Source organism: Calidris pugnax, unplaced genomic scaffold (genome assembly GCF_001431845.1).
Source record: "Calidris pugnax isolate Ruff unplaced genomic scaffold, ASM143184v1 scaffold326, whole genome shotgun sequence".
Taxonomy (NCBI): Eukaryota; Metazoa; Chordata; class Aves; order Charadriiformes; family Scolopacidae; genus Calidris; species Calidris pugnax.
In genome coordinates, this window is record NW_015091265.1 from 1,112,353 (window position 1) to 1,124,955 (window position 12,603).

Here is a 12,603-nt window from a genome sequence, read left to right on the forward strand (position 1 = left end):
AGTGTGTTGAAGTAATTCTGGTAGGTGTCTAGAGAGTATTCTGGTGGGGTGAGCACCTTGTAGTACTAGCTGTGCTTCAGTTTTTTATATTGTGCAGCTCTACGGTGAGGTAGAAGCATGCTAAGAATGTGGTTTGCCCCAGTAACAGTGTCCTAGTAGAATAAATATATTGGCTTTTTGGCCAGTTGTGCTGGAGGTGGAGGTCTGTGTGGTGCCATTCCCATGGTGGGAAGGGAGATTTCTCTGCTTCCTCAGTTCAGGGCTGCTGCGACTGAGAAGTGGCTCCACAGATCTTCTCCAAGTGCTGGCCTTGTTTATTCTGGTAGAATGGAGAATAACTCCTGAAATACACGTCTTCTGATGCTGATCTTTTATGTGGTTAATCAGGTTGTCGGCTACAACTTGAGCGGGAAAGGACAGTGGGAAAGAGCATCCTGGAGGCCGTTCACCCACAGCCACTACAGCCCTCTCAACGTCACCGTTAATGGCATCCCCTGCATTCTCTTCTGGGCCAAGAGGATCATGATCAAGTTTGAAAACCACACGCAGCTGGATTTGACGGAGAAGACATTTGGTGTCCATGCAACAGTGGATGTTGGAGATTCAAACTGCAGTGAAGACAGTGCAATGTAAGGTGGCATTCTACTCTCCCAGTGGAACTAGTACCAGATAACACGTCTAGTAAATATATACTGAAGGAAACGGACCTTGTATTATGTGGTGCAGACCCCCAGGGGCAAGCTCTTTCCTGTAATGCCCTGACGTTGCAGGCAGCAGGCCAGAATGGGTAAGATCATACTTTCAGACCAGTCTTCCACGGGGCACATAGATGTACGTAGCTGTCTTCATCTCTTGCAGTGGTGTAGTCAGTCCCTGTGGCCAGCCAGTTTTGCTCTTTGTGCCTGTGAGGCTGAATGTGTTGATCTCTGTAGTTTCCAGCTGTTTTACATAGCTGCTTGGGAGATTGAATAGCAGATCCTATGGTGCATGTGGGGACTTAGGGGCTGGCTGTGCACGACTGCTTATCCCTTCATAGGATCTGTGCCAGCAATGCTGTAAACCATTGGTACAAGATGCAAATGTGTATTTAGAAACAGAATTAGGTAGCCCTGAGTCCCATGATATGATCCTCCCAAAGAGGGAAATCACTTCAGGTTTGCATGTGGCCTAAAGAGCCTCAGAAAACCTGAACTCTGCATCCTAGCCTTTCATGGATTTCTTCAGCATGAAGAACACAATGCTTTGCTTCTGCTAATTCTGAGTGTGAGCCATATGTTAACCTATCTGGATCCAAAATTCTCAAATCCCATGGCTATGTTAGCAGGGCATGTAGGCTTTCTGATTTCCTTTGTATTGTACCTGACCACTTCTGTCTGCCTGCATGTAGTATGCTGGGTGGCTTCATGTCTTGTGCCATGTCATTGATTCCACTCTGGTAGGCAACAGTCTAAAAATTAGGAGGTGGATACGTAACTGGGCATGTGCTGAACATGAGAATTGAGTCTACGCCATAAATGGAGTTTAAATCTGTAATGACACACAAGAGTAAAAATAAGATGACCAAACCAGCAGTTTCATTTAGCTGCTGTACAACATTTCACCTGTACCTCTGTTTCCACAGAAATTACACATCTGTGAAGGATAACCCAAGGTGCACAGAAAGTGAGGTTAGAAAGTGAGTTTTCTGAGTGAGATTACAAGAAAACTAAAAATATAATTGAAAAAGAAGCCAGGCTTTCTGCCTGTGGTATCTTAGTATCTAACAAAGCAGTCTGAGTTTTACATCATCAGCATGTGAACTAATCCAGCACTATGTTTTGAAAGGCAGACGTAGAGAATGGAATAATATTTTATTTTGAGCAGTCCAGGCTTTCTCTGTTTGCCCCTCTGCCCACACCTCTGCAGTGGTTGAGGTTGACAAGGGGCTGGGAGTGGACAATACCTGGACAGGTGACCCGAGGTGGCCAAAGTTATATTTATTCCCTGCTATATAATGTTATGCTCAGCAATAAAAGCTGGGGTAGAGGAAGAAGAAGCAGGTAGGGGTTGTGTCTTCCTCCGAGATTGCTGAGATTTGCTGGGCATCAGGCTGCTTGTGGGAGACAATCTGTGATTGCCCTTGCAAATCTTTGGTCTTTTTTTTTTCCCCTCTTTACTTCACTTATTAAACTCTGTCCCATAAGCGTTCTCTCTTTTGTTGTTTCTGTTCTCTCCCCTGTCCTGCTGTGGGTGTACAGAGCGAGTGAGTGGCTGCATGGGTCTTTAGCTGGTTGCTGGGGTCAGCCCACCACAGGGCTGTATATTCTGCTGGATGCATCGTGTTGGAAGATATTTGGGAATTTATAGAACACATTTTTCATTAAAAAAGCTACAGAAAGAGTCGGGAAGCAGAACTACTCTGCAGCATACCCTTGACATGCCTTTTATCAGTTTCACCGTATTTGAGGTTTGATCTCAAAATCTGTGGGTCCAGAGCCCTCTTATCTGCCATGTCTTCTGATCTTTCTCTTTGTTTCTCCCATAGTTTTCTGAGTAGCCTCAAACTGCAAAAGGCAGGCAGGGCTTTGATGCTTAGTTTGAAGCTGAGGCTGGTGTGGTTTTACTGGGGTCAAGAGACATACTGTGATGACTGAGCATTTGTCATTTTTTCCGTGGAGAGAGAGAGGAAAATGCTACTCCTCCCCAGTGGTTTTACTTTCTTGCATGTTTATACTTTGCTTATTTGGGAGACCTTAAGATTTACCCCTTCCCACTGTGCTCCAAAATCATAACCAAGAAGGGAGCTCTCGCTGGAAGGGATTTCTCAGGACGTTTGACAGATCTGTGGCATCTCTGCTAAATTCCATGTATCAGCTCATTAGAAACTGTACGTTTCAAGGATCCATTCTTTCATTTCCACTGACAGCATCCAAGTACTGACTGAAGTCCCTATATGTAGAGATCATGCTCCGGAGATGGGAAAATTGGATAATCTGGGCTCATGAGTCAGGATTAGATTCAGCGTAATTGCCAAATATGAGTCTTGGGTAGATTTTCACTCAATTGGGATGTGACTGTAGCAGAGAAAAAAGGGAAAAACTGGCTTGAATGGTGCTTTGTAGTCTCAGGTTTAAGGGCTGACCTGTATTATGCCAGTTGATGGCTGGGTGCTCACACAATGCATTATCAAGTTTTTCTCACCCCAGAAAAGTCCCTTAAACTTTTCCCTTCTCTATCCTTCTTTGTTAAGACAAATACTCTGCTCTGGCTTTAGGCCAGCTTTCAAGCTGGTTTATACTCTGTAATCAATGCAAAGTCACTGGAGCCAGGAAAAAAATGTTTGACACTGAACACTTGTGCATTTGCCATATGAATATAATAATCCGAGCTGCGGGCACCAGTGAGTTGAACACCACATTTGCCTGTGTCTAATACTCAACTGTCTATGATTTCCCTTTGTAATAAAGCAAGGGATCGTCTAGATTCAGTGTCCTGGCTTTTCAGACCAGTGTTAGTCAAGGTACAAGAAGATCTGCTATGAAATCATAGGCCTAGCTTTAAGTTTGGAAGTCTTCAAGATGCTGCATGTTTTCACTATGGTTTGTCTCTAACTTAGTCTGAAAAGGTTGTGTCAACAGTGACAATCTATTATGCAGGTTTTAAGAGGCAAAATATTATTCTTAAGCCAAAAAAGAATGTATGCCACTTAATAATGCAGTGCTACAATGCATTAATCACAGAGATAGTGGAAGGATGGTACAGTATGCATTAGTTTACAATTAACCTGCTAGGTCCTGTCAGTTTAGTAAACTTCAGTGCCCATGCTCCCCACAGATGAACTTTGTAGAGCTACCTCAAAGTCAGTGTATATATATTGCTCTAATGATGCACATGCGAAATTTGAACTCAAATGTCATCTGCACTTTTTATACTCCAGTATTTAAAAAGGTGAGAATAATGTGGCTCTTTACACCTTCTAATGACACACAGAAATGATACATGACTAAGATATGGCTTGAGAAGGAGAACAGATCCAATGAACTTAATTGTCAATCGATTTTGGAAGCAGTGGGATTGAACTGTGTTGAAAGTTAAACATGCAGTTCTGTTCTTTCTGGGTAGTCTAGGCCTTGTTTGAGTTAACAGGTGAATTACTGGATTTCACTGGAAAAAGATTTAATCCTTTCAGGTTTTTTTCCCCCTGAGGTATACTGAGCAAGAGGCTCCATGTATAACTATGCTTAATCTTTTGAGCTGCTATTTTCTCTTAAGATTTCTGAAGTTTTAATCTAGCCTGACATTACTTGCTTTTTGACCTAGGCTTTCTCTGAAGTTTGGTGACGTTGGCAATCTAAAGGGACTTGTTATTAGGTAAGTTTATATGATAAAGAAAATACTAAATAATCACATATTAATATCCATTGTTAGGCAGTTCTTTGTGCAATTTGACTTAGGAGAATTTGTGTAAGCAAAAATAATGTGATAGAACTGTTTATTGTATAATCAAGACACCTGCATATAATAGGTCTGTCATTTGCCTGCCTTGTTTTATTGAGGCACTTCTTCTGTGTTGACTTTTCTATTAATGAGAAAAGTTTAGGTCATCTCTTTTGCATAGACTCTTCCTGTGTCTGAGTTTTTGAATAAATATTGCTAATTAGCTACATTTTTGTCTGGGAATTTTGCCGGAAGAGCTGATAGTGTGACCTACTTTGTGTTTGCTTCTTGGTGAAGCAAAACAGCATTTCTTGATAAATAATTTTTTTTTATCTTCTGATGGAAGTACAATATCAACGCTGTACCAATTTTTCTCAGCCATTTAGGAAAAATCCCTCACCTTCCCTCTCAGTGTGTGGGAAAGCAGCAAACTCTTTCAGTTGCAGGAATGAAGAAACTAAAATAATTTTCCAGACTGAATGGAAAGAGCTGGAGCTCACACTGATATAAATGGGTGAAACACTGGTAATACCGGTGTGCCTTCTAGGATTGCTCAACGTGTGAACTTAATAGTTCCAGGTCTTAGTTAGACTTGCTTTGTTGTTAATCTTTTTTTCCCCATACAATAATTTCAGATTCTTATTAACGACCAGCTATTACCAGCTGTCTGTGCAGAACTGGTTCAGCTTACACAGGCTGCAGCTTCTTTACAACCACTCCATACAGGCGACGTTTAACGCAACCCGGATACACGCGCCCTCGAGTTACTCCTACCACTGTGAACACGTGAGCAGCCTGCAGAGATACGATGCCCTGCTCATACCCAGCTCTGCAAATGACCTTTCGAAGCTTTGGGAAGTCACTTTTACTGATTTCCAGGTAATGTCATGGAATGATGCCAAGTGGGCCCCTCGGGTAGACTGATGGGAAATTTTGCGCTTCACTGCCGAGAAAGTATAATGACCTTCTGTGTATGGTTTATAGGATCTCCATAGAACTTGAAAAAGAAATGAAGACTTAAATTATAATACTTATCTTTCTGCCAAAGGAAATGAAGACCTATACAGATTTTGTGTAATCTCTTGGTTGGGTTTCCATTTAGTGTAGGGAGTGAATTTAACTTTCAGTGTTACATCTCTCTGAGCTGCGCTCTTAAACCCGGCATCAATAACAGCATCAGTCACCAAGTATGAGATTCATCTCACTTAACCTTTGGTGCCTAGTAATTTTAACCTCGTGCCCTGATCATAGTCACCCCAGCCTACCTCTAAATCTAGTGGATAATTCCTCTAACTCATCTTAAGTCCTTATTTTAGGATGAGATTAATCATCTTCTGAAAGTCCCTATTTCTCTGCATATGACAATAAGGGAGCCTAAGATAACTAGGATGGGCTAGGACATCTTGCTTTTAGATACCTAAGTCACAGAGCATGAATAGCTGAAAAGGGGGATTTGAGGGGGAAAGCTGATCCCTTTTCTCACCATGTGATAAATGCCCATGGACTGATTTAGTGGAGCAGGCAGCAGTCAGTTCCCTGAATGCCAATGTGGTAAACTTCATGTTAGAACTGAAGCCACAAGTGAAACCTACTGGTATTGGCCACAGTTTAATGTAACTTTGTGTAATTTAGCTCATTTGCTACTGAATACCTCACACTTGGATCTGGTGAGAAAAATCTATTACGGTAGGGAATTAAGAATATTTCATTATTTGTCATGTTGAAGTTTATGCAGTTTGAAACCAAGACTCGAGATTCTCAACAAGTGATGCTGGAAGTGCTTTGTTAACTTGAAAGGTACCATGCTTACAATTAAATATTACTGGGCTATCAAGAGTGATCACAGAAGATTTTGTTTAAAACACAACTGCAAATCCTTTGTGCAGCAGAGTGCAGGGGATTAGAATAGCTGGCGGTTTCTGGAAGGCTGACCTGGATAACCTCTGAGCATTAACTCCATCTAGCACTGATACATACAATTTTGAAATATGTAGGATTACATTAAAAATTCTTACTGCCATCAGGCACAAATTCATGAAGTTGTTTACAACTGAGACACAAGTACTTTATTTAATATAAGCCGTTTTTTTTCTCTTGTAGATTCAAGGTTTTAACATTCAAGAAGGACACTTTGCCTATGCAAAAGACTGTGAGTCCTTTTTCTCTCCAGCAATACTTATGGGATTGGTTATGTCACTGATTCTGCTGCTGGTTCTTGCCTATGCTCTTCATATGTTGATCCACCTGAAATCTCTTGACAGGCACTATGAATGCAAAGCTTCTCCTGCCTATTTTGCACAGATGAAAGACTGTGACATGGGAGATGAGAAAGAGCCACTGAGAAGCAGTGGAAATGAGTCCTATGAACTTAGAAACCAAGATTTCTGTAAAATCTACATTTAGCAGTATGTGTCTGAGTGAAACATGTGGTATTTTCTTCTGCTGCCATGGCCGTATGTAGTTTGTGCAGATTTTTCACCAACTGATGAAAAGTAGGTAACAGACTGTTTAGCCAGTTATTGTCATTTATTGATAACCATCTCAAAGATGCCTTGGGAAACAAGATGAGAGAAAAAAATCCATTTTGAGTAAGAGTTTTTGTGTCAGAATTTATTCCTTTAGTACAAAACTAAAATGCATAATCTTTTAATGCAATTTACCAAGTCTTCAAGAAAGAAACACTAACAGAGAATTTGAAATTAAATAAAGATACAAAAAATGGCAAAATAAAGAAAATGGCTTTGCTTATTCTTTCTGAAGGCAGTATTTGTCCTGGGTTTGTGTTTGCTTTGTCCACCCTGCTCTGTGTCCTGACTAAATCGCATCTGTTCCTTTCCCAGTATGTGTTTTCCTTTCATTTTCCAAATTGCATCCCCTCCTCTTTGTCCTCACAAACTCCTTCTTTGGAGTCTTGAGAGCCCTGTAAGCTGCGTATTATCCACTACACTGACGAAATAGCGATGGCTCCAGTACAGCAGCATCTTGGTACTTTCCTCTGTCTAAGCTGGAGGCTTACTGTGAGGATCTAGGGGGAGAACAGCAGACATCTGGTCAAAGGCTTACCCTTAACTTCCCAGCTCAACTCCATGCCAAAAGACGGATTATGAGCATTATACCCTGTAATTCCAGGTTAATTTCTTTTCTATCAAATCCCATCAGTCTCCCTGGGGAATTTTACCTGAATGGAGATAACTAGTGCTATAATTGAAAATATATATAAACAAAGTGGTGGAAGCTTATTAGCAGTGAACAGCGTGCTGTGATACAATTTTCACTCCTCCTTCTGAGCGTTTAAGATGCTGTCTTCCCACTCATCCTTTCTTCTGGTAGAGTCAAAATTTGGAAACTCTGGATTGGCCTGTTAATTTGGCCCTGGCTTCCAGCAAGGAGGAATGCAGTAATGTGCTAACAGTGGTTCTTTTAGGTCACACGTAATAGAAAACCCCAGCATATTAGAAAATCTGCAAAACGAGATTTAGGAAAAAAATGCCTTTTTTTTATTTTAGATAGTAGATTTAATCAGTTGTACTCTTTGTAAACTATACTGCGGTGGTCTTAAAACACCTTGAGAGACATCCAGAGATCCCTTGTTCATTAGCACAGGTGATACACAGACTAGATGTGGAGTCCAAGGGAGTGAGTCTATTTAGGAATGAACTTCAGATACACAAAAAAGAAACCCCACCATCTTTGAAGTGTGACCAGATGTAAGAGACAAGCTTCTGGGGACTTGGCAAGGCTGCCTGCGGCCAGATACTGCCAAACTGCATCTGTTTCGTAAAGGAAGCAAGGAAAACCCACAAATGTCTAGGAACCTGCATGAGGTGAAAATAAGAAGGTGCAAAGAAAACCCACAGTGTTCTGTGTGGAGTGGCAGAACACTCGCTGGCTGGGTCCCCTCTGCTCACACACAGATGCAGGTTGATGGCCATGTTAGAAGGAGTTCAGGATGCTGCCACTAGATAGATGATGTTCCTCAGAGTCTGGAGAGCAGTGACATTGTGCCTGTCAGGAAATAAAAACCTGACACTGATCAGTGGTCTCCTGGCTGTCAAAATTACCATCATTCAAGGATGTGAAATACCCGCTTTGCGGAGCTCTGCGTGGTGGCTTTGGGCACGGCAGTGTGCTCTAACCCTCAAGTTCTCCAAGGCACCAGTGCACTAAATCCTCCTGCAGAGCTCATTTAACCCAGTTATTATCTGACCATGACGTCAGTATAATTCTTACCTATCATATTCATGCAGGTTTTAAACAGGCAATATTAGCACTGTTGCTGTAAGAGATTCTTAGGAGAATGATAAACTGGGAATAAGGGAGCTTCCCTCTAATCGTGTCCCTTGCTCCTCCTGTCCTTCTGAATCTCCTTCCCTGGCCATTTCCCAACCCACCTCTGTTCCCTTCGCCTTATCTTGGTTTTGAGGGTGAGGTGATACCTGCTGGCTCTGTGCTCTGGAGACTGGGCATTGCACATCCCCAGCGCCTGTCAGTGCAGAATTTTTGGTGCAGAATTAAAAGATGGGGTGGGCCCTTTTGGCAGGAATGCACTTGAAAAAGAGATGAATTTATACCCACTATTTGCAAGGAAAACTTCACAACAAAAAGAGAATGCAGATTGAAAAAAAAATGGTCAACAAAAAGAAAATTCCTTTCCTTTTCTCAGCTTTTTCTAAGCCATGACAAAGCTGGTATTACACCCAGGATCTCTCAGGTGGAGGAGGACAGTAGATACCTTCTCTCTGCTGGGACTTTTCACATTGCAGTCCTGCCTGGTGGTGGCAGATGATTCTGTCCTGCCAGGTATGCTCAGTGTCCTCACATTTCTACTTGGGTGCAAGCAAGAGTTAGAAAGGATAAATGCATTAATTGAGTTAAGACAGGAAATACAACGTGCAGTCACAGGACTGGAATTATGGGCCATATATTTGTAAAGAGTTAATGATGCTTTATGGAGGAAAGCACCAGAAGAAAAAAAAAAATCATCTTCACTGCAGTTTCTGTCTCCTTGTGCAACGTATAAAAGCAAGCACCCATGGCTGAAAAAGTCAAAACGTGGGTTTTTGCATTCCTGGTGAGCTGTGTTTGCTGTGAGCCAGACAATCCTTATCGAATGCACATTTGGAACAGCAGAGGCATTCCATTGCTCTTGTCCTGAAACAGGAAAATTCAAGTTAAAATGATTTGCCTCCTACAAAATTAAGCTGCATTGGCACTAACAGACTCATTAATGAAATATAAACTTTTTTCCATGGTCCAAATTCTGCATAATTTCATTACTGCATGTGAGCACAGCAGTCTTTTCAACATGTATATATATGTTTGTACAAACAAAAGCCTCGTGGCATCTTTTCAAAACGGATTTGCTGTTTCAAATTCAGGGCCCTATCCACTCCTCGAAGTCAAAGGGAAGAATCTCATTTCCTTTGACTGAAACAGGATAAATTTCACAGGCTGTGCAGCTCTCACTGTGCAATGATAACATGGAATTGAAAAAATAAATACGTTTGTTTCTCACACATTTCAGCTGCTGTAGTTAAAATTTTATATGATTGCCACTCACCCCAATATTACGCTTCCCATCTGCAGTTTTTCAGGCAGTATATTAAGTAGTGTTCAAACTGAAGTGGTGGACTGTTGGCATATTATTACTTACGAATGCACAAGGAATAATCAAAGTCAAAGTCACTGCGAAGACAGGGAGAAAAAACATGAGTCCATTGGTGGGTAAGTAACATGGAATTCCAGCAAGCCAGAAGAAATAGATTTATTTCTTTCCTTCAAGTTTTTAGAGTGGTGGCATTTCCCTCCCCTCCTTTAAAAATCTGTTCTTGCTATAGCAACACTGGTATTTCTGGCAGCTCTATTTTTATTTTGTTTTATTTTTTAATTGATTAAAGGCTTTCAAAAAGCTGGCTGCAACCTTCAGGTTCAGAAACTGTCCCCAGGAGCACCAAAGAAAGGCCTGTTTGGGAAAATGGTAAACTAGCACAAAGTGAAAAATAGCCACTTCAGTCCTGAAAGGCTGTGTCTCACCATGAATAACAATTACCTGCTGTTGCTTCTCACTTCTGTGCACAGAACAATTCCCATAGGAGAATCTTTACTCAGCATCATCCTAAGAAGATTTCCCAGTACCTGTCACTGGGGCTCTGGACTAGTTTCCAGGTTACCCTTCTTGATAGTCCATGTTGTATCTTCTCGTAGTAACTCAGGTAGTAGTCTTGAGTTCTCTCCATGACTTCCATAACTCAGCTTTCCCTCTGATGCTTGCACTATTCAGGATGGGTCTGTTCTTCACCATTTCTTGAGTACCTCCTACGGTTTTCTCCGTTTCCAGTAAGCCTTGTGACATGGCATTTAGCTAACGTATGGTAGATCTTCAGTCTGATGTGATGGTTCCTATGTCACAGAATCACAGAATCTTCTAGGTTGGAAGGGACCTTAAAGATCGTCTTGTCCAACCGTCAACCTAACTGACAAAAATAGACACCCGCACAACAAACAAGGAGCATCATCACTAAACCAGACCTCCCAGCACTACATCAGCCCATCTTTTGAACACCTCCAGGGATGGTGCCTCAACCACCTCCCTGGGCAGCCCATTCCAATGTCTGATAACCCTTTCAGTGAAAAAATTTTTCCTAATATCCAGCCTGAACCTCCCCTGGCGTAACTTGAGGCCATTTCCTCTCGTTCCTATCTCAACTCTTAAATTTGTTTGCTGTAACATTACAGGCCCTATTTGATGCTACAGAACAAAGGCCCAGAACTACCTTCGGAGCTGCGCCAACCCTGCCAACAGCCAGTTATTTCATAGAAATCATATTCATTGCAAGAAACTTTTCATGAAAATTCAAAATTTGCCCCTGCTGAAGGAGCACCTCAAGAGCTGTGACCTTCCTGGTTGGGGTTCCATGCAGTGTGGTCTTCTAAGCTTGGTTTGCAGCGTGTAGCACTGATGTATTTGCAGCTGCTTCTGAACAGGAAGGCAGCAGCAGAGGGAGAGGAGAACAGCTATGCCAGTAATCATCTTTTTTCACAAAGAGGGCTGTCAACACAGGTTCAGGCTCTGATGAAAACTCTATTTCTCATAACAATCGGTTCTTGGCCTCCATGGGAACTTAACAACGAAAGCTAAGAAATAACGTTCCTTTGGTAGAGTTTGAGATACAGGCTTAAGCTCAGAGGAACACCCACTTAATATGATGAGATAAGAAACCAGAAGAAAGCGCTAAACCTTGTATATACATTTTTGCACTTCTGTTTCTTCAAGTTGATAGCTTATCAGTTACCCGAAAATGTAATTTGTTTATTCCGAGTCAGTGGTGTAAATTTGCTAGTGACTCAGTTATCTTTGTTGCCTGACAGAGTCAATTCATGCAAATTTTGGAAGAGCCTTCCTGAACATTTTGCATCTGTCTAGTTCCAAATGCTTTTTCTGGATAAGTTTTATGGTTTCAGTACATCAGCGTGCCCTAGGCTAGCTACCTAGAGATTTCATCTGCTTATTGCAGATAATTTCTTAGCCTATTTGTAGGCAAGTAGTGCTGCTTGGGAACATGAAGGAATATTGATTTAGAATGGAAATTCACATTGATTTCTGCATGCAGCTCTCTTCTCTATTCATTTACCTGCTCTATAATCCTCTCTGCTTGCATACAACAGAGCTTTCTTCATCTTAATACCATGATTGGATGATCCATTTTCTGAATTAATTTATCAGTGTTCGTAATCAAAGTGCATTATGCCATTCATTTCATTAAATCCTGCTGTATGAGGCAGAGACAGATTTTTCTGACTTGCACTCCAGAAGCGCCCTTGGAGCTCTGCGCCCCGTTGTTCCTCTGGTCTGTGAGAAAGGGAGACAACCCATCCATCAACCTCCATCCGTCTGCCCAACATGCTGCTCTGGGATCTGGTGCCTCCCTCTCTGGTGAGGGAGCTGAAGGGTGATGAGACCATCTCCAGCCACTGCTCTGAGGCCAACTCCTGCACTTCCAGCACCTAGATGGTCTTTCGTAAAGGTAAGCTTTCCAAGTAAAAGACTTTTTTCAATGCATCCTAGCGAGCTTTTTGGGTTCAGTTTTGGGCCCTTCACTACAAGAAAGACATTGAGGTGCTGGAGTCGGTCCAGAGAAGGGCACTGAAGCTGATGAGGGGTCTAGAGAGCAAGCCTTATGAGGAGCA

At 41.9% G+C, this 12,603-nt stretch overlaps 1 protein-coding gene across 1 annotated transcript; it reads left to right on the top strand.

Annotated features, from left to right (window-relative positions):
• Positions 1-360: 360 nt before the first annotated feature.
• Positions 361-7,054, top strand: ATP6AP1L (ATPase, H+ transporting, lysosomal accessory protein 1-like). Its single transcript, XM_014960531.1, has 4 exons — positions 361-629; positions 4,300-4,350; positions 5,052-5,295; positions 6,517-7,054. The coding sequence occupies exons 1-4, from the start codon at positions 361-363 to the stop codon at positions 6,817-6,819; spliced, it is 867 nt and encodes a 288-aa protein (XP_014816017.1). The 3' UTR covers positions 6,820-7,054.
• Positions 7,055-12,603: the final 5,549 nt, after the last annotated feature.

What these genes read in the sequence shown, in the direction of transcription:
- ATP6AP1L (XM_014960531.1), top strand. Translation starts at nt 361, where the DNA reads ATGCTGATCTTTTATGTGGTTAATCAGGTTGTCGGCTACAACTTGAGC. An exon ending in CTAAAGGGACTTGTTATTAG is followed by an intron (nt 4,351 to 5,051) that starts GTAAGTTTATAT and finishes CAATAATTTCAG; the next exon opens with ATTCTTATTAACGACCAGCT. An exon ending in TCACTTTTACTGATTTCCAG is followed by an intron (nt 5,296 to 6,516) that starts GTAATGTCATGG and finishes TTTCTCTTGTAG; the next exon opens with ATTCAAGGTTTTAACATTCA.